The 25,742-nt window shown below is 48.4% G+C and overlaps 1 protein-coding gene across 1 annotated transcript in view; it reads left to right on the top strand.

The window, feature by feature from the left end:
• LOC149340736 (DNA repair protein XRCC1-like) overlaps positions 1-25,742 on the top strand; it is an 84,292-nt gene that overhangs the window by 30,096 nt on the left and 28,454 nt on the right. Inside the window, exons 10-11 of the mRNA XM_089549576.1 lie at positions 15,888-16,072; positions 24,641-24,773. Coding sequence (XP_089405702.1) covers positions 15,888-16,072; positions 24,641-24,773 — 318 coding nt within the window. The remainder of the gene's footprint in view (positions 1-15,887; positions 16,073-24,640; positions 24,774-25,742) is intronic.

Genomic DNA, 25,742 nt, shown 5'->3' with positions numbered 1-25,742 from the left:
TCTAACAGTAATAGTTAGAAAGTTAACTATTCAATATTAGTTAAGCAGCCTGCTAGTTAGCACGTCCTAGCTGTATCTGATATATTGCTCCACTGGCAGTGCTGAGCCGAAAAAAAGCGATCTCCTAACTCAAGAAGTCTAATTTAAAAATTGTGTAAAATCTTAGTTATAACACCACAGGAAGCCGTTCACGCGTGGACAGTTCGCAGTTTCGCGTTCTGCACTTGCCAGCGTCTGGCCTTTCTGTACCATGGAAACTTTCGTGCGAGTTGGACTGATGCCAGCTGCAATTATTTGTTTGTTTCTTTTTTTTTTCTTTAGTGACGTTTGCGAGCAGCTTTGCGCCACGGTCTCCCGGAGATGCTGCGTGCATCGAAAACGAGCGAAATGGTGCTTCTCTGTGTTTTTCTTCCGTGTGTACGCTCTTTTAACACGGACGCCTCGCTGGCGCTGTCTTCGAGGCAAATATATGACCGCTGTAGACGGGCCTAGCATTGCTAGTCTCGTTTGCGTTTGCGAACGAACGGAGTCAAAAGAAGCAGAGGAAAAGAAGGGAGTGAGTGACGCGTTTGATCTGGATTACTACTCGGAGCACTTGTTGTGTCTGTTTTTTTTTTTTTTTTCAGCTCGTGATGCTGGGCGCGATGTAATACGGAACAGCAGCAAGTCTACCACAACAAATATAAAAACTAGTTCTTGACCAACCGCAACTTGATTCTGGCTGCAAGATCAGTGTTGTTTCGTAATGTCGTAGTGCACCTGTGAGTTCTGCGCCGGCCACGATTGGTTACTGCGTTTGGGTATCGGGAAAGTGAGCAGGCCTTGCGTTTGTTGCCTCGCCGCTGTCAGAGTACGAGCGCATGTCGGTTGCGTGGTCGGGGGTTTGCTCCGTAGGCGATGTTCTGTCGGCACTGGAGAGTAATGGCTTGACGCTGCGTTCTTTGGGGAAGCATCGGCATTGGTCTTTTTAAAAAACCTTCCAGTGGGTGAATTTGTGTTGTGTAGTTTGAATATCTATTCGCCTTCTCACTACTCTTTGCTGTTTAACACGGCTACGCGCCTGTTTTTTTATGTGTGTCTCTGGCTGCTCTCTCACGCACGGGCCGCCCGGCGTTATTTCCGGAACGTTTCTCAGCATGCACGAAGCTGGCAGCAGTTAATGAATAGAGCTCATGAATCGAAGTTTTTTTTTTTTTTTTTCATTTCGCCGCTGTTTTGATGCGGTAGAATTGTAAGCCTCGTCTTCATTCATAAAATTCACCGATTTGCTCGAGGGAAGTATCGAGACTGGATAATTCCCATTGGCTGGATTAAATGACGTCACTTCTGGTAACGACATCAACAGCGTCTAATGCTATCGCATTGCAAGCACATAAGGTGATTAGGTGCCCCCGTGATTTTTTTATTTTTCATTATTTTTTTTTTATCGTGCGCCTTCGGCGACAGGCGCATTCATCTGGGGGCTTGTGAACAAACTTAATGTCCCGATGAAACTTTCGTGATAGATGATTTTTTTTCTTAGTTTCAGACACTAGATTGTCTAATTAATTTGATGTCCCGATTATTTTTAACTATAGACAGCTGTATTAGGCGAGAAAGGCTCAAGACACCTGACCAATTTTTAGAATCTAAAACGTTATTAATACATCTTGGGGGCCAATTGTTTCGCCTCTTGTTTGCTTGATTTTTCTTTTACTGTCGCTCCCAGGCCCAGCGTTCGTCTTGTGTAATGCGCCGATTGGAAAACTGCTTCGAACATTCCACTGCCACCAACGGCGCTAACTTCTTATGGGAGAAATAAAGCGCCACACCGACTTCACGATACCGTCCCCCAACTTTTATTTTACTGGAAACCCCAGTGGCCGTGTACATAGCAGCTAGCAGGAATGAGAATTGCGTGGGCAAAGAAAGATGCTGTTTCTTTCTATGGCGAGGTATATATATTCTTCACGTTGTGCAGAATATATAGATTTTTCTTTTTCCTTAGTCCCCCGCAGTCTTACTCTTTGAAGTTCGAGTTCGGCGACCGCCACAGGCGTTAATTGAACCTAGTCGACGCGCGCTCTTGGAGTTCTCGGCTCGACGTGACTGCGTTTCATTTTGCCTCCTCATATCTGCTCGATGCCCGCGTGTCTTGTACGCCGAGGTGAAAAGAAGCAGCGGGCAGCCCTTTACAGCGCGGTGCGGTCATTACTGTGTGCGCCCGTGCAAACCGCACTGCGAAACGATTTTCTTGGTTCTTTGCCCCTTTAAAGCGCGCTTCGCCTCTTGGTGGCTGTTTCGCAGGAAAAGCCAATCTTAGCGAGGAAAAGCCAATCTTAGCGAACTGTGTTCTCTCGCGCAAGGGACAGTGGTTCTGAGGGTATATAAATTAACGTACGTGCATTGCTTTTTGTGCCGGTTTCCTGAGAGTCGCCGTAATATTTTGGGTGTAATGCGTTGCGAAATTTTTGTCACGAGGGCTGTTCGTTTCGCCTCCTGGACTTTTTTTTTAGTTTTAGGTGATGAAATTCGAAGAAATTACCTTTAAATAATAGCTAAGAATACCCTCGTCGCCATAGATATTCACGCTTCGATTTGTTTCCCCTCTGTCAGCGTGAGACAAGATCTTTTCGTGGTCGCCTTACTCGCGATTTGTGAGAGTCGCAAGTATGAAGTCCGGCGTTGATTGTCATCGAGTGATTCGTACAAATGATAGTTCTGTCTGTTCCCCATTGGCATGCTTCCCACTGGCACTAACGAGCTGCAAAAGTACTAAAGCAGCAGTGGTCAGAAGCCGTTGGGACTGCATTTTGCGGGCACCAGTATTATGTGGGCCGAATGAAAAACCGTTATAACCAATCCCCATGAATGCAGTGTAAAAGCGGCTCATAGCACCACCATTGCAGCCGAAGTAGTTTGTAAGCATAAGGTTTCGCATTTCAGCCAGACAATGGCGCCTCATCACACCGTGCGGTTGTCCAGGCAGACATCGAGGCAGACATCATTCAATGCCAAACCGGATTATTGCCGCCAAGTGTGGGCATGGGGCATTAGGCGAAGAGGTGAACGGGATGAAAGGAGGAGAGGGCGAAAGAAGTGCAGTCACTTACCACGAATGGTCGAGGAGGTGCGTGGTTCGGTCCGACCACTGATTGTACTGAATAGCCCGCTCAGCTGCAACAAACTCCTCAGTGCACTTGTGGATATTCAGACGGGTTTTTAATTTGCACATCTAGGGTGGCCTTGCAATTGGGAAGGAGTGCAACCCGAAATTGAGGGGGGGGGGGGGGGGGGGGGATATTCGTACCTTGAGAAAACGCGGAGTCACCTGGGTTGTTACTAAACGTTGAGCGACGTTAGGGCCAAAGACGGCTCTGAATTGACGCGATGACGCCTGACGACAGGTGGCGGCCTGCGGAGCCTCATGCTGCGGAGCCTCATGGGGTAGGCGGTTAGATGATAGCCTGTTCGTGCTTACCCAATGCATAGAAATAGCTAAGGCGGAAAATAGACCTCTGTTTATAGCCTTTCTAGACATAAGCGGTGCATACGATAACGTGAACAGGGAACTCCTGTGGAGCATATTGAAAGATTTAGGTATTGGTGATGAGGTAATTGATTTTCTACAGGAAATCTACCGAGATAATGAAGTTGAAATTACATGGGAAGGGAAAAAAAGTACCACAACTGTAGGGGTGCACAAAGGATTAAGGCAAGGTTGCCCTCTATCACCGCTGCTGTTCATGCTTTACGTGATAAATATGGAAAGAAGGCTAGAAGAAAGTAATCTGGGTTATAATCTATCGTACAGATTAGGCGGAAATGTAGTTGAGCAGCGACTCCCGGGTTTAATGTATGCGGACGATATTGTACTGTTAGCAGATAGCCAGGAAGATTTACAAACTTTGGTTAATTGCTGTGGAGACGAAGGAGACGCTCTAGGATTCAGTTTTAGCGCAACTAAATCAGGTGTGATGATTTTTAACGATACAACTGATCAGGTGCTCACAATACAAGGCCACGAAATACCCAAAGTGGCCGAATACAAATACCTCGGGATATGGCTAAACGAAGGGCAGATATACACGGAAAAGCATGAACAGGCTCTTAGGGCAAAAGGACGAAGAGACGCCGGGATAATGAAACATAGGGCATTATGGGGGTACAACAAATATGAAGTACTAAGAGGTATTTGGAAAGGAATAATGGTGCCGGTACTTACTTTCGGCAATGCGGTTCTGTGCTTAAGGGCAGAAGTTCAGTCGAGATTAGACGTAAATCAGAGAGCTGTTGGAAGATTAGCACTAGGTGCCCACGGCAAAACCACAAACGAGGCAGTACAAGGGGATATGGGCTGGGCATCGTTCGAGGCGCGGGAAGCTAAGAGTAAAATACTATATGAAGAACGCCTGAGGAAATTGGACGATAACAGATGGGCAGCTAAGGTATTTAAATATTTATACAGAAAGAACGTTGACTCACAGTGGCGGAAAAGAACTAGAAAACTAACCAGTAAGTATGCCGGTCATGAGGACGGAGAAAGAAAGAGCATTAAACGACAGGTCAAAAACGCGGAAGTTAAAAATTGGATGAATTCAATGGAAAAGAAACATAGTGTAGAACTATATCGATTCTGGAAAAGGCAGATCAGGAAAGAATTTTTCTATGATAACTCAAGAGGCAGTGCCCTACTTTTTGAAGCTAGATCAGGGTGTCTTAGAACGGGCAGCTACAAAAAGAAATTTAACGAAGAAGATGACACATGTGCAGTGTGTGGTAGATCTGTGGAAACAATTGAACACCTCATAATCAAATGTGATGGTATCCATCCAGATGTCGATGCAGGCACAGTCACTCTTTCTGAGGCCCTAGGGTTTAAAGATAACAATGGTCATGTAAATAAATCTGTAGTGGAAGTCAGCAAAAAGCGATTGGAGGATTGGTGGCTGAAAAGCAGAGATGTGGCATAAGGTTAGAATAGTAGGAAACCGTAGGCAAAGGGGATGGAGAATCTTAATGAGAATTGCCAACACAGTAAACAAAAAAAAATAATAAATAAAGAAAAGCTTAGCATGGTGGCAATTGCCACCACCCCGTTTCAAAGGGGGCGCTCCTATCCATCCATCCATCCATCCATGCTCGTGACGCGTCTGGGTTATACTGCACTAAGATATCTCTCCATACACTGAGGGTTTTTTTCAGATCTTAACTTACTGAAAAAGGAAGGAAAGTGCTGGGTATTCAGATAAAGCAGTATATCTGGACAAGCAATGACGACAGAAGTGACAAAGTGACGATTCCATGGCTTTCTTTGTATTTTTAGACGATACTTTCTGTATTTATTGCAAGCAAAGCAGTAAATTCCTCAGTTGTCAGTCAGTGCTGTGTCTGTGTGTTTCTCGACTTTGTCCTGTCCCTGCGCACTGTTTTAAGTTGAAAAAAGCAGTATAGACGCCTAATTTTTGGTTGCGGGTATTCTTCTTTTGTAGTGATGCGTAAGACAATACTGTACATGAATCACCACGTGATATTCGCATACGACGGGTAAATAATTTATCAGTAATTAATCAGTATATGTAGTGTGAGGCACGAAAAAATAGATATACCGCTGATTCGTAGTTTTAATTAACTACAATGCTAAAACCAGCCTGCCTCAAGAGCCACAATCACGAGTGAAGAAGCAGTGGCTATGTTGCAGTTTTCCTCATGCCTCACGTGGCCTCTAATGACCTTTGTCGTCATAACCATCGTTCGGCTGTTGAATCCGAATCTGAAACAGGGGAGACAGATTCAGTTATAAAATTTTTAGCGATCGTAGGCAAATACCTTCTTGTGGTCCATGGATAGTTGTCTTACACGTCATTACAAAGAAAACGTGCATCCGAAATTTCATTTCTATACCCCTTGAACTGAATTTTTATTTCTGTAGCAGTAAAAAAAAAACGGAAAAAAAGGGGGGGGGTAGCGATACTACACATATCGCAGTGCATTTTTCGACAAAATTTAGTTTTAGAACGTCAATTTGCGGTAAATAATAGAACAACCACTTGCCATAACAAGCCACTGAAGGAGGAAGAGGGACGGGTCACGAATATTTGCTCTGTTTTTCTTCAAGCTCTTCTGTTGTTTCGGTGAATGCTGGTTTCACTCGACGCGTGTGTCGTTTTGCACTGAATTCGCAATCCACTTCCGGGTTGTCCTGTTGGCCACTGTATGTTCTCCCCGGTGTGCTGCCGTAACGGGGCAACAGTCTGAAAAGCGGAGCGCCTGAATTCACTATGGTTCTTTAGAGGTAAACTCTGTCCTGTTTGAAGTCCCCCACCCCCCTTCCTATCTCCCCTCCTCTCCCCCTTCGTCTCTCCTCCTTATGTAGTGTTGCTACCTTCGTGAAAATGGTAACGACCTGCGGGGCCGACGAAAAAAACAAAAGCGCAAAAAAGACTCGTCGCCGTGTTCGCCCCCTGCATCTCTTCCGGCGCTTTAGCGTGCAGCTGGCTTCCGTTCGGAGCACGCCGAGGGTCCGCCGTTGCTTTGTACGCGACAGCACCGCGTCCTGCATTCATGCGGTGAAGCCAAAACACGCATTATGTTTGTTTACAATCTCCTTACGCGCACGTAGCAAGAAAGACAAGTAAACAAAGTTATTTTTTAAAGGGTAGGAATGGGCGCTGCTTCCAGACCGGAGGTGCGTGCGTTGCCGCCTGCCTTAGGCGATGCCCCGTCTGCTTGTGCAAGTTTGAAAACTAAGAACTTTTTTTTTAGTTGAACTGGTTAGCATCGATTGAAATTCGCTGGCGCTTCAGGCTGGTAGCGCGCCTCCGTGACTTTAGACTTTATGTAGTGTGTTCTCGTAATAATGCTTCCTGGTACGCGTGTCCTGGCTGCTTCCGGTCGCTTTCGGAGGCGCCGGGTAGTTCGCTCTCGTGTGAGCAGGAGTTCACCTTCTACCGGTTTTTTCAGAAAAAAAGTTCACGTTCTTCCGGTTATTTCAGAAAAAAAAAGTTTTTCTTTGACTTATACAGGAAGAATCATAGCGCCGCCTCGAACAAAGAGGGATCCAGTCGGATTGGTACGTTTTGGTCGCGGGTAAGTTGTCAGTAACGCCTTACCAAGTTATGCTTTCTTTTGCGCGTTGAAAGATAAATATTTGTTTCATCCTGTAAACATTTCGTTTCATACTGTCTGTTGATATTGGAGTCAGCGCTCTCGTCGCCCGACCGCCTTCATTTTTCCTGGTGTCGTCTTAGTCTTTCAGAGGTTAAGTTCCCCCTGGGTGTCCTTGGGTAATGGTATCGTCATAATCCTAACTATGTCTACTACAGGACGAAGGCCCCTCCAATATTCCTCCAGTTAACCCTAATCTGTGCCAGCTGCGGGTACCTTATCCCCGCAGGCTTCCCTAATCTCATCCGTCCATTGACTTTGGCCTGCGTATCACTACCGGAATGTGGCTAGGTGGCAGGCGTTACTGTCAGTTTTGCAGCGCGCGCCCACTTCGTCGCCCCTTCGCATTGGGGGCACCATCCGAAGCGGCTACGTCGACACATTTCGCGTTTGAGAGCGCTACGTTTGCGCGGCGCCTGCGAGCGCGTACAGTCACGCGGGATTTCTTTCATATTTCGCGCGCTTTCTTTTCACCACGAGGAAAAAAAAAACTTATCTGTAGCACGCTTCAAAATACAAATGGATGAATTATATGTTTTATGGGATGCTCTGCAGTTTGGCACTGAATCTTCGCGGGAGACGCAATAGCTGGAAAGTTAATTATAAAATTTATTAAATTACTTAATTGACAAATACAAAAATACTCTACCTCTACATACAGCGGTCAGCAACATGGTACAAGATGCCTCCACCTATTGTGTTTCAGTATATTTTGTTGCGAAAGCAACACTACGCGAGTCGCCGAGCCATTTCGCGGAGCTGAGGAAAGGCCATACTGCGCATGAGCGAGGAGCAGTGACGTCACATGGCACACAGCTGTCGCGCCGCCGCCGTCGCTGCGCGGGTGACTCAGAGGTGCCGCCGCCGCGCTCGCCAGTTGCGCATGCGCAGTAGCGGCCCATAGCTGGCGTGCCGGGGCCGCCGCCGCTGCCGCGCGCTCTCCATCGCCTCCCTCGTCGTTGCTTTTGCAATCCTCCAGGTTTAACCAGAGCTAAACCACTGTCAATCTTTTAGTATTTGGCTAAGGGTTAGCTGGGGCACTTGATATATGCAACCTGGTATGCATGGGCAATCATACGATGTGATCCGAAAAATCTGTGCTTGCAGTATTGGCTGCACAGTCCCGGCCATAATATTACGGAGCACGCCTCGGCGATCAAACTCTTGTTACGCCTTACGAAACTGAAATTTGCAAGCACTTTATGCACTCGTTAGCACTTGCCGCTGGCGCGCTCGCGCATGGACCCAACAAACGATCATATATCTTTTCCACGGAACGCGTCAGAAAATTTCAAACGCCGAAGAGTGCTGTCTAATGTTTCTGCCGCACGTGTTAATTTCGCTTTTGCTTTGGTCGCCTTCCCATTACGTCTTTGGATTTGATTTCGCTGTCGCTTTTCGTTCCGGTGCTGCATGCGTGCGTGCGTGCGGTTTCGTACGCACGCGCAGAGAGAGGGAGAGAGAGAGAGAGACGGGCATTTTGCCGAAAGAGGACTATTCCTTTAACGGAGTAAAAAAATCGCTCGCTGGTTGGGCCTGTAACGTGAATCTCAGTCAGATCTTGGGCGGCGGCACGTACTTCTGATGAACATTCGCGTCTACGTATTTTTGCTTCGATGTCGATGGGACTGTATGTTACTCTCTTTTTTGCGGCCTCGTCTGCACGTACTACTGTATACTGCCGGACTCGGCGCTTCCATTCGCGATCTCGTGGCCGCCGCGAAGCTTGTGCGTCCACAGGGTCCGTTATCGTTATGGCATCCGAAGCGCTGAGCGTCACTCTCTGGCCTAATTAGTCTTCCTCATGTGGTTAATTCTTTCCCAGTGGTCGCGGCGGTCGCGTTTCGATGGAGGATCGAAATGTTAGAGGCCCGTGCACGTTAAAGAACCCCAGGCGGTCAAACTTATCGGGAGCCCTCCACTACGGTGTTCTTCATAGCCTGCGTCGCTTTAACACGTTAAGCCCCGTAAAAACAGAACTCTCTCTCTAGCGCGATACGTGATTGCAATCGAACGCTGCGCCGGAGACCAACCGCATGCTTCGAAAAAAAACAAAACAAAAAAACTACGGAGAATGTTCACGACATTCGAATCAGAGCGAAAACATTGATTCGTGCTACGTAGAAGACGATGGTGAGCAGGCAGTGCCGCTGGACGGAGGAGATGGTAGTTGATGAAGACGACACTCTGCAATGCACAGCGCGACAAGGGGGTGCAGTTTAACACGAGGCGTTTTGGCTGCGGATTGTTCCCACCCGATTATTAGAGCATTTTGCGGGTTAACTTCATGACTCTACTTCCGAACTTAGTAGTTTCTTCCAGTTTTACTGAACGCCCCCCTTAACTATGCTTTATGCGGGAAGTTTATGCCTCCGTGCGTTTTTTGACAGTTCGGTTTTCAAATGAGTACTTATATTCTGTTTCGCGCAAAAATCTCTCTACAGGGATTTGATAACGACGCTCTTCCCGCCCCCACTGTATTGTTCTGTCTACTTTGGGCTCATGGGTCATGATGTTTTAAAAGCGAGTGCGTAAAATGCCAATTCCTTCTTGCACCACATCATTTTTCTATAAATTACACACCGAAACTCTACATGTAAACACGTGGTTTAGGTTTAGGTTTATTGGTGTTTAACGTCCCAAAGCGACTCAGGCTATGAGGGACGCCGTAGTGAAGGGCTCCGGAAATTTCGACCACCTGGGGTTCTTTAACATGCACTGACATCGCACAGTACACGGGCCTCTAGAATTACGCCTCCATCGAAATTAGCCGCCGCGGCCGGGATTGAACCCGCGTCCTTCGGGCCAGCAGCCGAGTACCGTAACCACTGAGCCACCACGGCGGGGCTGTCTACACGTGGCGCGATAGGAAAAAAACATTTTTGTGTCTTCTGTAAACTGCCGCTTGTGCAATGTGCCTGAAAAAATTGAACATTGTTTTATAGACTGCAAAGACGCGATTTTGTTTTTGGATGTGTTGCAGAGGACGTTGCAGAAAGATTGCTCCTAAATTCCTACAGTGTGCGCTACCTTAATGTTTCCCAACTTGACTCGAAATCCTATGATATGGTTCTTCTGATTGGACTTCATAGCCTTTGGAAAACGCGCATGCAAGACCGCAGCGTTGAACCTGTTATTTCGTCCAGAATTCATTTTAGCCGAATGTTGCTGCAGGTAACGGACATTTTCAAAGAATTGGATTTTTTACCGGATTGGTTTCCTCTCCTAATGCGCTGTATATCCTTGCCGGCATTTTAGTTCTGTTATGTTTTCTGTCATGTTTGGGCCACGTAGCGCCTACCTAGCTGCTCTGTAAATAGTTTTTTTTCTGTGTATACGCACGCGCGCGCGCGCGCGCACACACACACACACACACACACACACACACACACACACACACACACACACACACGCACGCACGCACGCACGCACGCACGCACGAAAACACTCGCGCTCGCAGGAGGCAGCGCCGACCAGTGGGTAGCACTTTCGCCTCCTCGCCTCACTCTGCCTCCCCGCACAGCGCGCTTTCTCTTTCCCTCTTGTTTAACTCCCTCACCTCCTGTCACCTCTGCAGGCGCTACCGGCCTACGCCGCGATCTCGCTTATCGGAGCGCTAACAGCTTTCGCTGTAAAAAAAAAAAAAAAAAAAGTTGGGTTTTAGTTTAGTTCAACCGAGTAGAACGCGCGAACGCACTTGAAGCAGCACCGCCTGAAAGGTAGCCGCATGCAAGATCAACGTCAAAGTTCGAGGCCAAAGGTCAAGGTCAAAGTGAGGTTTTACGCATACCCGTGGTTTTTCAGCTTTCTTAATGAAGTAGCGCTTTCGCACTAAAAAAGAAAGGGGCAGTCTTAAACCAGACCGTTTAACTACGTCTTAAACCAGAACATGTAACCACGTCAGATTCCGCTGCGATCCTGTTGCTACTATCACCAACAGCGGTCGCTGTAAGAGCGGGCTCAAGCAGCTGCTTGATCCAGCGTCGCCATCTACCGGGAAGAGTGCTAGCTCAAAGAGCAGCGGCATGCCGAGTTGTCGCGCCGGTGCTCGTAGTTTGTTTTGCGGTAAAGAAAGTGAAAATTGCAACGTGCTGCCTCGGTCGAAGCGAGCAGAGGGAACGGAATTTTCAGAACAGCCGCTTGGAATGAGCAAACGCCAATTCACTTCTCGGTTTTGATAGTCTCTCTTCTTCCTGGCAGAGGGTGACACCGGTTTACGGGGCTCTGCGAGCTCTTTTGACTGCGACGAACCTAGCCCTCATGCAGGATACGGAAGCTGATCCCGTGGGAAGTACCACTAACAGTTGTTGTTGCAAAGTGCCTCTCCTTGATTGCGACCACGATTGCGACCAAGAAAGGGACCGAGACGTCGTGACGATGTTGGGAGCCTCGCTCGCATGCTGAGGCATCCTATTTTTATTTACAGTTCAAGTATTAGGCTTCATTTCTGAACTTGTCTCTCTACTCCCAGGCTCTTCCTATAACGCATAGAAAATGTTGGCCTGTAATATGCAGTCGACTGTGGTTAATTCGGACTGTGAGGGGACCGAAAATTTGTTGGAATTATACGGAATTCGAATTAACGAGAGCCTTTTAATACTGTAGATGTTGACCGGACAAAATCGGCAGTTCGAGTAGACAGGCAGTTCGAATTAAGCGAGGTCGAATTGACGAGAGTCCACTCTTCTTGCTTACGTGTGATTTCGTTGTCTGGCTGCTCCCAGTACTAAGTATTAAGCGCATGGAAACAAAAGAAGTTAAGCGATGTTTTGCGTGCTGTTGCATGACTGGCACAACGCAGTCTCTTCAGCCGTTATGAAGAACGAACGGTGGCATTACGTAGCGAACTCAGTCGGCTGCACGGGTGACCTCGCTTTAGCAAGTGTATAGAGCGGAAACCTTACTTTAGTTTTTTTGGGGTTTAACGTCCCAAAGCGACTCAGGCTACTGAGGGACGCCGTAATGAAGGGCTCCGGAAATTTCGTCCACCTGGGGTTCTTTAACGTGCACTGACATCGCACATTACACGAGCCTCTAGAAAGTGTTCTCTAATTTTTATCTCGCGGAAAGTGCATTTCTTCTTGCGCTAATGTGTCATAGCATAATTTCGCTTTGATCCGGGCACGGGGACATGACCGTGTTTCTTTTTTTAAAATTTTTTTTGCTGATGTTCGATAGTGCGCGAAGTCTTGCCATTTCGTCGTCGGAATAACACTGTAAAAGGTATGATGTTTCAAATCTTTATGGAGCGCATTCACCATGGGTAAACGGTATGTAACGTCCGTGCTCGCTGCTGTTGGAAGTAATCGGTTTCTTACCTCACAAACTTTTTTCATTCCAGTGTAGAGAAAATCGCGTCGAGTATCGCGTAGCATTCGTCGTCGGTCGACTTGTGTCCTCTCATCTAAGCTCCATTCCTCTGGTCTTCAGTTGAGAAAGGCCAGCCACGTGTTTACTCCGAGCATGCGGTCGTTTATATGACACTGGTGCGCTTTCGGTATGGCCAGAAAGGAAAGAAATTAGAGAAGAGAGAGAGAGAAAAAAAGAATTGGAATGCGAGAGGCGTGCGTTATCTCGTGTGGGCGACGTAAAGTGACTTCGATGAAAAACAGGGCTCATGTGTCGTTTTACGAAGCTATTGTCGTAGAGTGTGGGCGAGCACTTCCTTTTCAAAGTGCTTATATAGAGATCCTGGTTATTGTCTAGCAGTAGAATAGCAAAAAAAAAAAAAACATTCCCTCTGTTACGGGGAGATACGCTCTACGGCGGGTCTGTTTCAGAAAAAAATCTTGTAAGGTATCGGGTATAGCCTTATATACTGTACAGGTCTTTAAACCGCCGTTCCATTGCTTCGGAATGTTGTGGGTCGCCTTTATGGACTCGGTTTAGCCACAAATTGAATTTGCGGTCGTCTTTATTTTTTCTTATTTCTTTTTTGCGCGCCGGCAACGTTTTCGGTTGTCCCTGACACGTGCTGCGACTTAGCGTACCTCCAGAAGGTAGCTATCGCTTTTTTGTCATAGTGCAAAGCACAACTTCACGAGGTCAAACCGTCTCACATGTTTGTGTGATGCTGGACCTTGAGGGCGACCTTGGCCAAAGCACGAATAAATATGTTAATAAATAAATATTGCCGCGACTGGCATTCGAACCCGTAGCGACGCGAACAGATCAGCTTCGCTGGCCACTGCACAAGAGCTCTAGGCTATCGCCGCAGCCGATCACCCCTCGTGTTAAACGGCAGCACACTCTCGCGCTGTGCATTGCGCATCGTCTCCTTCATCAACTAATACTACTATCCAACTAATATTCACGCTTCGAGCAATATTGGCGGTAGTGACAGAGAGGTATGCGCTGCATGCGTTGGCGTGGACAACGTCGAGGCAGGAGCACGGAGCTAGAGCTGTGCGGGTCGGCGGTGACAACATTGCTGCTGAAATGCGGCACTGGAGCATAGGCCGCTACATTGGGTAAACTGGCATTGACGCGCATAACTGGCTTCCTGGGTCAGTGGACACATCAGTCGCGCTTTCAGGTACCCCATTTGCCGAAAGTAGCCGAGCAACAGGCCTTTGCTTCTCAACCGTATAACGGAGCTTTTACGGCAGCCCTAAAAACCGAAAGGCGTCAAAACGGGATGACAAGGGTTCACCTTTCTGTACACAGATTCATATATCTTAAGGGCTGCCATGAGTGGTTCGTTACGCGGCTAAGAAACAAACCACCGGTGCCGGGTTACTTTTGGCAAATACTATACGTGGCGGCGGTGTCCCCGTGCCAAAAATTGTGCTTTTGCACATTATTTCGTGCTTGGCAATGCTAAACCGCCCACAGTTTTTTTTTTTGCTGGCGAGTGAAATAAAATGCAGAGTAAAGTTGATTTTGATTGAGTTTACGTGGACGTCGTTGATTGAACCGTGCGAATTCGGTGGTTGTGCTGTGGGTGCGCCCGAGTTAATGGCGCTTTAAAGGGTATCTGCGACAGTAGCCGGTTTGGCCCGCACCGAATCCTGAGACGTCGGACGTCGGTGGTGCAAAGAAATGTGCAGACACATCTGCAAAATACAGGGTGGTCCCGCTGGAGAAATGCATTCCCAACCAATTGTGCTTGCTATTGGCGACGAGCTACCGCCCTCTTTTCCTCTGCTCTTCTTACTGTAGGAGCTGTCTCAGAAGCCCTTGCATTCTATCGGGGCCGTCTTCGTGTTCTTCGTCTACTTCTCTTCCGCTTGCTATTCTCCTGAGCTCGCCTATCTGTATGACGTGGATAGCCTGTCGCCCTATCCACGCAGCTGCGTATGCAGGGTACGGTTATAAAGACATTGGATTTCTTCATTCTTCTCCACGTGAATAATTCTGCAGTGTGACCCCAAAAGTGGCTCCGCGGAAACTTTGCATGCGAACCCTAGAGTTCATTCCTGAACTAGGAAAAACAAACTACCCCCCCTCCCCCCCCCCCCCCCTACCACTCCACTCTCTTTGACGAGTGAAGAAATGACGGGACTAGGTATCCCTCTATCTCCTCCCACCCCCCTTTTCCTTTTCTTCTTAGCAGTGCGGCATTTTCTAGTCCCAGGTGGCCACCGCATAACCACAGATGGCACATTTATTTTCAAATTACGCGCACTCTCGTTGCCAGATGTTCCTGACCGTGCCTACGTGGAGAGCATTGTCGTTAGCCGCGAAATTTGGCTGCAGAGAAAGGTCGCTCTTCACACAGCTGCGACCGTAAAACGTTGCTCTTTGCACTTGTCAACGTCTGTCTCGGTTGATCCATGTAACGCCGCTTCGGCCCGTGTGCACGTACCGCCTTGCGCGTGGTGGCGAAAACGGTCATTTCGTGCAGTCTTGTTCTCATCGCCGAGTCGTTTGTTTTCGCCCGGCGAAATCTTTTCCGGGAAGAGTGGCGGTTCCACGAAGCTGTCTAAACTTGGGGAGATTGCTAAGGTAGACAGCCCGTGTGCACGTGCAGTAGTGAGCCTTGCCCCCCCCCCCACCTCCTCCCCCCCCCCCAAAAAAAAAAAAAAGTTATAATGAGGTGGCGCGGATTGCATGTGCTTGTGCATGCGAGGTGGAGCTTTCTCGTTCACTAACGCGTGAACCGCCGATCTCGTCTCCGGCGCAGTTTTCGGTTTGACAGTCAGATCCTGCTGCTTCAGGTGTTTGAGCAGTTAGCAGCTGTGTGGGTTCGTGAGCACTTCGTTTGCTACACCGATACGGTTTGCTTCGATGCAATCCGAGCAGCGGGCTCAGTCTCAGTGGCTGCGGCTGTCTAAATGTGGATTAAATGAGGGGGAATAAATTGAAGCCTCGTTGACGTAATGTGACGGGAGTTTCAGGGTCAGCCTAAAGAGTCGTGGTGCCGATATGTGTAAAGGAGTCACGGTCATGTGTAAGGGGTTTAGCGGTCCACACCACCCATTAATCAGTGGCTCACATGACCCATTGACAAAGGGTCACATAACTATTGGTAAGGGGTCACATGGCAATCAGCGGGTCAGGGGTCCTTGCTGCATATCGACGTTTCATTGAGCGACGACCATGATATGGGGGTGAGGTCGCTAGATCTTGTTATAATAGTTGAAGTGGTAGAAAGTTACCTCAGAAGTTGATCTAGCGAGTGACTACGTATCAGTACATTCGTTGTACGAGGAGCGTCCGAACCTGGTTCTCTGAGAACCACAGCGGACCGCGTTCGGTCACTGAACTGGCCCGCGCTCCTGCTTGTTCGCTGCTCGCAGGTACAAGCTGGGCTCCTACCACCGGCCCTCAACTCCCGAATGCGACGAGGAAGACGACGATGAGGCCGACGATGGTAATAATGAGTCGCGGAGCCCTCGGGGGCGGCCCGCTCTTAAGCGGCCCGCGCTGGACACCACGGCGGGAGGCGGAGCTAGCGACAGAAAGACCCCTCGAGTTAAGGAAGGTGAGTAAGCGAAACGCGAGGAATTCAGCCGCCAACGGCTCGGCTCTTATTGACGGTTGAACTCTTTGACGGAGCTCCTCGTGTGCGTGTTGCGGCGCAGTGTACCTCCGTGGGCGGTAACGTTTTTGTAAAGCTGCGGCACAAATATATATACCTGGTAGCCCCCATCAGGAATGGAGGGTAGTCCGCCATCCTCCACCTGTAAGCCTCCACCTGTCATGGATGGCAGGTGGCAGAGTGCAGAGAGGAGAAGCCCACTCTCCACTTTCGGAGTACAAAATGCAAGTTGGACAGGGATGGCGAAGAGAGGGTGACAGGTTGTAGGTGGAAAGTGGAGAGGAAACCCTTTCGTTTTCGTGTGCTGGCACTGGGTGGGTCTCTAGCAAGACAGTCGCTGTGTGTTCTGGTGAAGGAGGAAAACCGGCTTCGCGGCAGCTGCAGCCACGTGGACAGGATGAAACCTGTGCGCGCCAGCTGCAGCCAAGTGGAGCGGAGGGTAGCGCTCTTGCTGCAGCCCAGTGGAAAGGTGGCGAACCGTTTTCGCGCCAGCTGCAGCCAAGTGAAAATGCAGAAACCGTGTCGCGCCAGCTGCAGCTTACATGTTCTGTAAAACCCTCATAAGTAACCCATGCGAAGATCTGTTACGTCGCGTTTAGTTTAACGAAGTGAATTGTGGGCTAATTTTTTTACTTATCTTCTGATGTGCGAGCAGCCAAGTAAGTGTGTTTTTGGCACGAGGATCATCTTTGAAATATCGTTTTCTTTCGCGTAACACTTACCCATGCTGGACCAATTTTCGTACAACAGAATTAACCTCATCTGCTCAGTATTTTCAACTTTTCCGCGCTAAAGTAAGTCGTTAGATCATTTCTGGGGTGTCACTGTCCTTCGTTTCGTGAGTGGAGAACGCAGGTTTCCTTCCGTATAGAGTTTAGATTATAAGTAAAGTATACTTTTGTAAACTAAGCGTGGTAGCTTAGTTTCCTGTGAAGGCGCGTATCTTTACCGGAAACATTTTCAGCCCCCGCTATGTCCATGAAGACGTTGGAGAGTGCGAAAGCGCCGCAAGGACGTCGTCCACTCTTACCCGCTAGCATTCTTCAGTAGTCAGAGAAATGTGATCTACTATTAGCCAGAGACCAACAGTGAATGGCGTGACCTGCTCCAGGCTGTCGTTAGGCTGAGATGCAGAGTGCGGCGATAAATGAGCTTGCCTTAAAGGGGCTGCGAAACACTGCTTGGGGGGGATACCGGCTATACTTCAGGTGGTTCTGTATGTCACAAAGATGCTGACCTAAAAAGAATTACAGGAATCGATGCACAGGAACGGGAGTTATTCAGTGAAGAAATTTCAAAATACAAGCAAACAAAACGCTTCCCTCAACTCGATTTTGGCGGGGCTTCCCACTCCTATTTCGCTCTCCCAATGACGGGACCTGGCGCAACCAATCAAAACAGCGAGCCAGAGCACGTCGCGGAAGTTTGTACTCCATGGTTGCCTGCTCTCTGTAACTCGTTCTTGCTGAAACTGGCAGCGTCGTTTCCATGCCAGAGCGCCCCTGGTGGTGTATTTTTATTTTACTTGCTTTGCAGGGCTCTTATCTAAGACAAACAAGTTGTTTTTGTTGATCTAATATAAAACGCAGTCAGGTGACAAAATGTGTCTCTATTTATTCACACAATTTGCAGTATATTTACTGTTTGTCCGATCAAGCTCGCGCCAGGTGATGTCATATCCGCTGCTAAAAACCCGCCACTGTGTGGCGACACCATCAGAGCCATGAAGTTGTTTTTGGGAGGACATTAAAATATTATAAAACGAAATGTACGCGGTATTACCGACGCTAATAGCACGATTATAACTCACTGTATGCAATCAACAGGCAAAACAGTTAACTAAGATTGTGTTTCTGGGCCCCTTTAACCGCTCTTCGAGAACTAAATAGGTTACTTCAAAATGTTATGCCACTGTTCATGCTGTCACCGTAGTACGTTTGCGATCGGCGCGCTAAGATTTGGAAACTATAGTAGCAATGCGGAGAGGCTGAGAAAGGCACAGTGCGGCGTCACACTGGCACTGATGGCCTGGTCGTGCAAATTAAAAAAAGGAGCACAAATGTATTTCGAATTTTATTGAAAGGTGCTGCGCGTTGAGATGTGGACGGATAATGATAGTTTGATTTTATTGGCATGCAGACAACTTGGCCAAGGAGCGCCATGACTGAATGGTTCAGTCTGCACGAATTGGAGCTGCAGTAAAATTTGCTCAAGCATTTTTCCATTGGGAAGCCGACACTAGGAAGGGCGTTTTACTTCAGATCGGTGTCTGCGGCGTGCACATACACACTAAAAGGCGCGGTATATGCGGCGGCAAACATGTGTGGAGGTTTTTTTCTCTCTCTTCCTTAATGGGCTGTGTGTGTGTGTTTTTACATCATTCTTCTCTGTCCAGCATTTGCCTCGTAGTGCTTAAGGCCGCAGTTCTGGTTACTGAACACAGTTTTAGCCTTTAGCAGGCGTCATGCTTCGACCTTTGGTTTTTTTTTTTTCATTGTTGTTTTGGATTTATTTTCGAGGTACTCCTTTTCCGGGACAAATGGCGCCATAATATTATACCCTCTGCGTCTGAATACTCCCTGTAAGTTGCTAAAAAAAGATGTTAGTGCGAATACGCTCGAAATCTTGTTCTCGGCCGCCATGCTGCAGGGTTAATTCGATCTGGGCCGTCATAAAATGCGCTTTTGTTGACCTGCCCGCCGTTCTAACCCCGTAGCGTCACTGCAGTGTCGCTGCTTCATCTCTCAGACCTCACGCATAAAAGGGATGCCTCTCTTTGTTAGGAGCGCAGCGCCTTAGAGCTTCGATTTTTCCCTTTCTGGCCGGTTGGAAGAACTGGTATTTGTTTTCTTCTTTTTTTTTTCCGAATTTTTTCAAGACGGCAGTTGTCGCTTCTTAAACTTCGGTTCCGGAGGTCCTACCGAGCTGCTTTGGATAGATTCTGCCTGCGGGGCATCCTGCTCTCTTTGTCACCTCATCTTCTGTTTTTTTTTTCTTGCCCATAAAACGGAACTCGTGTGCACAAGCGAGTCCAAAAACTTCCTGCCCCGTGTTTACGGCTTGTGAATGCTCACTGTTTCTGATCTTTCCGACATTCGTGCCTCCCTCTCGTTTTACTTTCGAACGCCGAGAGACGGCGTTGCTGCATGGAGCCGAAGTCGAGAAAGTGTGCTTTTTAGTCTTATCTAATGCTTCGTTCTTGAATGTTGCCCCGCTCAAGGACTCCGGCTGAAGGGTTACCTCTTTTTTTTCCCCCTAATTGCCGGGTCAGATCCGGTACATGCCGCCGTGTCTCCGCTTTCTTTTAGACCCTATAGTCTTCCTCGCGAACCCCCCTCCTCCCTTCCTTTTTCTTCGCTTCTTTTCCCTTTTTTTTTTGTCTGCATACAGCGTTGATTTTGGTTTAAATCGTCCCGAAATCCCAGAAAGCTTTGGGAAGCAGATGACAGGTATGTTTACGTGCATACTTTTTTTTATTATTTTTCACTGGTTTTTACTCACTTCTTCGCTGTTACGCTTGTAGTATTCATATTATATTTCTAAGCCCCGTTTAGTGTTGCCCTCCCCGCATTGGAGTCTTCGTCTCTCGCCTACACTGCGAGAGCGGTGATCGTGAATGATCGGCACGCTTCAACTACATGATACTTCCGTAAGTGTGAAATCAACGGTGGGAGTGATCGCAGTGCGGTCGGACCACGAGGCAAAAAGGGCATGCATGTTTTATTAGTATTTCCTGTTTGCGACACATCTTAGCGTTGGCGCATAGAAGGCGTACCTCCACTCGTATATTTCGTTGTATTGCCCACACGACGCGCGCATTTCGCTGTGCGTGCCTGGACAGCAGTGAGAAAACGAGATGGAAATGCATCGCGTGGAATTCGCGGGTTAACCTCGCTAGTATAGGGACATACGGCGAGCGAAGCGGATTTGTTCGGCGGAAAAATCAAGGAGCGCGTTCTCGCCTGTTGACGCCTGCTCCTGTATGACTTCCGCCGTTTCTCGCTTGTCGACGAACGCTACGAGATCTCGGGGCAGCTCTTTTTTCGGCTTCGCGTACGAGACGGTAGTTCACTAGAGTCATGGTGGCGCGATCTGGCGTTTAGAACGGGAACCATTCTTGTAAGTAAACCGGTGCTTCTCGTTAGGCTTAGGAATGGCAGAATCGACAGACTAAATAAAAGCAAATTCGCCGCTCGTACGTTTTATTACAGGCGAGATGAGACGAAGCCAAAGCCCGATGGCCAGCGAACGTATCGAGAAACGCAGTAACAACGACTAGTTCGCTCCAAAGAGAGGGGTCCTGCTTCAGAGCGTGCCGCCGTAATGGAAACATTATCTCCTGGCGTTTTCTATAGTCGCCACGCTGAACTCGGAAAATAGCGCATGTAACGCGAGCTCGATCGAAAATGGCGTTTGGCGCGTGCGAACTGGGAAGCACGGCATTTGCTGGAGTACGCTATGCTTCCTCGTATGTCTGTGCATGCTCTACTAAAACTCGGCGCAGTGCAAGCGTGAAAAGCATCTGTACGTACTGCTGACTCCCATTTATTTCCAGATATCCTCCCCAAGGTGTTCCTTGCAGGCTATGTATTTGTAGTTTAGCTGCCTCTTGTCAAATAATATGAGGCATTCTTGTATGGCGTTAGTCAGCGTCTCCGCGGAGAAGGCGACGCTATTGGGCTGTACCGACATGCCCGCCGCTATGATTACTTTAAAGAGGACGTGAGGTCGGAAACGCTACATCCCACCGCGGCGAAAACGAAAAAAAAAAAAAAATGGGTCAGGAACCACTATAGCCCTCGCCGCGCCGCTTTCCTCCCCTGTCGGCGTCAAAAGTGGCCGAATCCACTGTGCTTGCCGGATATTCGGACTAGTGTGAACGGGTCCTTAGTTGCCGACGGTGCATCTTTGGCAAGGGAGACGCCTTCCTAACAGCGCGTCGTAGCATAGCGCGATCCGTTATCGGCTACCGCGATCGGCTTCCGCGAGGAGGCGTCAATTCACGCGCGCGCTTCCTACTGGGTCCAACTGGGCATGCGTGGCACAGACCAGCTACTGCGCAGGCGCAGCTTAGTACCCGCAGGCGGAGCTCAGCCTCCTCGTAAGCGGATCACGGTAGCGTAGCGCAGGTGGCGGTGCGCTAAAGCTCTCTAATCTCACTCCTCTGTTCCTCGTTCGCTTTTGATCCGCTCCCCTCGCACGCTGTCTCGCGCGTTCTCATTTTATCTTACAATGTTAATGAAGGGAAGAACTATAATGTGCGCCGATTATGAGCCGCCAGCCTCCTCTCCTCTCCCGCCAGCTTCGTTAATGCGCGCAGTGCCGTCAGGGCCGCTGGCTGGAATGGAGTAGGGGCCCAAACATTCGGATTTATTTAAGAACCAACCGTCCCGGTGACTCTGAATTCAGAGTTATTTTCCAGCGCGCAGTTCGTGTCAGCACGTGTCGGGGATTAAGAGGTATTAGCGCTCGGCCGTTTAGTGGAGGGACATCGGCGTTCGCAACGTATGGAACGAAAATAATCAGAAGGGCCCTCATGCGTTCACTAAACAGTGGATTCAACGAGATTAATGTTCCCGAGGAGGCTTTCGTTCGGAATTGCTTCCGACTGTCCGACTGTTTTCGGAAGTTTCTTGTTGGTAGTGACTGACGTGCGCTTTTGTGAACCGGTGCCTATACCGAAGCGTAGAACCGCTGCCCCGAAACTCGCTTCGCTGTCTTCGACCCTCGCAGACCTGGGAGCGGTCATAGCTTTGTGCTCATTAGTTTCGAAAGATGTTGGCTGAAGCGGCTCTGATAGTGATTGAGAGGACGCCGACGGTTCTTCACTGCCGTTATTCAGCCTGAGTATCTCAAAGAACAAGTTCCGTGTGGAGCAGATACAGTTTGTGCGAAGCCGGTGACGTCGACGCCTTGGTTTCATGTGGTCTGACGCGTCCTTTTGTGGAGCCCGAGGTTGCTGACGCTCAGCGGTCGGCAGCGGAACGCAGAATCACTTGTGTGTATTTGGCTTTCGGGTAAGCTGGTTATAGAAACCTTGTGGGCGAGTTGGAGTCGGCACTTTGATCTCGGCTGCAGCGTCCCCCGAAGGGTCAAATGGTTTTCACGGTGCCTGTGTGTGCATAGTCAGAGGTTAACCTTCAAAGTATTAGTCCTTTAAGGTGCTTTGTACGCAATTCTATATATTACAAAGTCACAGTTTTTTGTGAGGGTGTTATCCCTAACACTGATTGTTTGTTGCGCGCTTTACATATTTTAGTGCGGTGTATTTTACGTTATACAGCCAGCTCAGTAGTTGATGCTTAAAAAAAAGCGAACTTAGCCGCACGTGGTTCAACATTTCCATTAAAGCTAATTTTGCCATTTAAATTTAGGTTCATGGCGTTCAGTGCAGCGTTCGGAAAAAAAAATATTTGATTGCTTAGTCCTCACATTGCCCATTCGACGAACGCCAGTGATTATCAGCGCGCATTAATTTTTCAACTGCACAGTTCATGCATGTACATACATTCATGTATACAAATGGCTTTTGTGGAACTGCTCTGTGTGCTTCTCACTGAAGGCATCATCTGCGCTCTGCAGTGCGTACGTGTACTGTCGATTCAGCAGCGTGGTGCCCAGAATCTTGCTTGGCCAACTTTCTATTCTAGAAAAAAAAAAAAAAATGCATGGTGCGACGGAAAAGTATGCCCGAAGCCCATTTTAAACCGGTTCGGGAACCATCCCGCACGGCGACTCTGGAGAAAAAGACAAGGATTGAGCGGAACGTGACTGTCACGCTTCAGCCACCTTTTAGAGAAAAGAGAGGTATCTTGGGCAATGCTGCCGTACCATGAAGCAAGACAGTGTCGGGTGTATGCAAACCTCCGCTAGTATCCGCTCCATCAACAGGGTAAAGCACCTGTTCCGCAGCCTAGCGCCAATACATGTTACAAAGCATAGGCTCCTTGCCATAGACTTTGAATCTTTTGAAAGCAGTTCGGTGGTTTTCGGAGGTAAGGAACAGTCTGCCTGATGAAACAGGCAGGCTGATCCTGAGCAGCTAGTGTGATATGATTTCCTTCTTTCCGCGTTGATGCAGCTGGCGTGACACTTGGTTGCAGCTGTCGCGAAACCGGTTTTCCTTTTCTCCACTTGCCCGTCTGCCTCGGCGACCCCTTCTGTCGTCGAGAGCATCATGGCGAAAATAATTAGCGATCTTATTGCAAACGTTTTCTTTGCGGTAAGTCATTGGCTCAGGGTCCGCCATGCCCTCGTTGTAACCCGGGTTAGCCAGCTGGCACGGAGGGCGGTAAGAATTACATGGAATTGAATAAATACACCTGTTATATTATACTCGCCCTTGTCGCAAATCAGTGATCATCAAGGCGCTGCCCAGGGAAAATAACTAGGAAGTTTCTCACAGCAAGACGAGTTAAAAAAATTATGACGTGTGCTTTTCCATTGTTTGCACTGATGTATGCGAAACCCGACATGCGCGAAATGAGACTCGCGGAGGCAGCTTCGGCAACTGTGACGGCGTCAGTGGTCACGTGAGATTTTAAGGTGAAAGCTTTTAATGCCCCATACTGTCGCGACCAAGGAATGTTAGCAAGTGTGTCTGCTTTTCGACGTCACTACTTAAAAAAAACTGTGTCGAGGCTGGGAATCGAACCAGGGCCTTTGCATTTGAAGTAGAGACGCAACCACTACGCCACGAAGGCTCAGGGTTTCAGTATGCATAAAGGCGCATCTAGTGAATGCATGGGTTTATAAATGTAATAAAAGAAATAAAAATAAAATAGAAACAAAAATAAAAAGTAAATAAAAATAAGTAAGGAAACGAAAATAAAAAGTAAAGTATGAAAAAAAATGAACAGTGCGCCAGGAAATGTTTTCTCCCTTGCAGCACTTTAGAGAGCCAATGTGCCCCCTGAATTCTTTTGCTGACGCTTGAGGAAATCTCCTCACACCCAGCCGCTAAAAACTCTGGGGTTGTAAAGGTGAAATACCTCCCCATTGACCGGCGAATCGACGGTAGTGAGTTCTCCTTGTTTGATTCTCACATTTTTCTGCTTCCTGCCGTCCGTGCTGTGCTTCCTCCATTTTTATTCCTCCATCTGGAAGGTCAGACTACACCGCCTTATTGATCTGCCCCTTATCAAATACTACTTGTAGAGCATGTTGTCCCTGTGAGCTGCAATTCCACGCGGGTAAGTTTACCTTACCGCATGTCTAGTATAGAGCTTTCTGTAAAGCGTGCTGTCACTGTTAATCACCAATGTTATGCCGGCAAGTTTACCCTCCGGCTGGTGTGCCGCAGCGAGCTTTGCCTACACCTTGAAATGTTGTGGCCAGTGCGCGCGCTTTTGCTGATTTTTTTCCAGGGCTTACATAGTAATCAGCGGGATACATATTTCTTGCTCAAACAGGCAGTCAGATGTGCTGAGAAAGCTAAATGTTATGAGCAACATGTTTTTTCCAGACATATTCATGCCTTTTGTACCCCGGATACATACCTTCTTCTGCCAGGTGGCAGATCGGAGCGTCCCGGAGCCTCGCGCCAATGTGACGAGGAAGGCGGTGATAGCGAGAGCGATTTTGATGCCCCTACAGACGTCGACGACAGGGACGAAGATTACGACACCGAGGAGGAGATCGAAAAGTGCGTGTGCTCTCCACTAAACTTCGCGCCCTTTCGCTTTCTTGTCCTTTTCCTCGGCAAGCGGGCTTCAGACTGGGGCTGCTAGCTTGTTACCTCACTTTGTCTCGAATAGAATGCATTGTGAGGTTTCGTTCCGGAAGGGAACGGCAGCTCTTGGGTGTGTGCGAGGCCCTTACGTAAAATTTTCCACCGATCTGACATCTCCGGAGCGTGCAGCTCGACTTGCAGCACCTCTCTTGGTAACATTCCGAGTCGTACAACCTTGTGGACAAACCTCGCACGAGAGGCTAGCGGTCTATGCAATTTTTTTTTTCGCGGAGACGGAGCCCTCGCCTGGTGGCGCTGTCGTGCGTGCTTGACGTGCTTTCGTGAGGCGCCTCGATGTTCAGCTTTTCCGTTTAAGGCGACAACGGCTGCGCCATTTTGAGTCACAAATCCGACTGGGCGGTGCGGCAGTATTATAGCCAACGGCTGAGCTTTCGGCTGCCCGGGCCACTTTATTGTTCAATGGAGCTTCTAGGCATAGAAGTCTTATTTCAAGTTGTACACTAGGCGCAATCCTCGCGAAACAAAATGGCGTCGCCCGACCGAAGGCTAGTTGGTTTTGAGGGAAGGAAATGGCGCAGTAACTGTCTCACATATCTCGCTGGGCACCCGAACCGTGCCGTAAGGAAGGGATAGAGGAGGTAGTCAAAGAAGAAAGGAAGAAAGAGGCGCCGTCGCCACCCTAAACGGACGCACTTGCATGGCTCACCCTACGTTTCCATTTGCTATACACCAGTGAGCCGTTGGTTTTGCGAATATTTTGTGCAGTCATTTTCTTGGCAATATACATTCTCCTGCTGCTGGAAAAGTTTAGCACAGCTTCCTCTGTCTTTCGCGTGGGATCGAGGCACAGTGTACCGTGTTCTGCAACTTTATCGGCACAGGTTTGAAAAATTCTCCCGCCACAACCGTTGGCTCGTTTGT

The sequence above is a fragment of the Amblyomma mixtum genome, chromosome 6, assembly GCF_055824585.1.
Source record: "Amblyomma mixtum isolate Tamu chromosome 6, ASM5582458v1, whole genome shotgun sequence".
In the NCBI taxonomy this organism is placed as follows: Eukaryota; Metazoa; Arthropoda; class Arachnida; order Ixodida; family Ixodidae; genus Amblyomma; species Amblyomma mixtum.
Note: the sequence above shows the minus strand (reverse complement) of the source record. Positions and strands in the feature narration are given on the sequence as shown.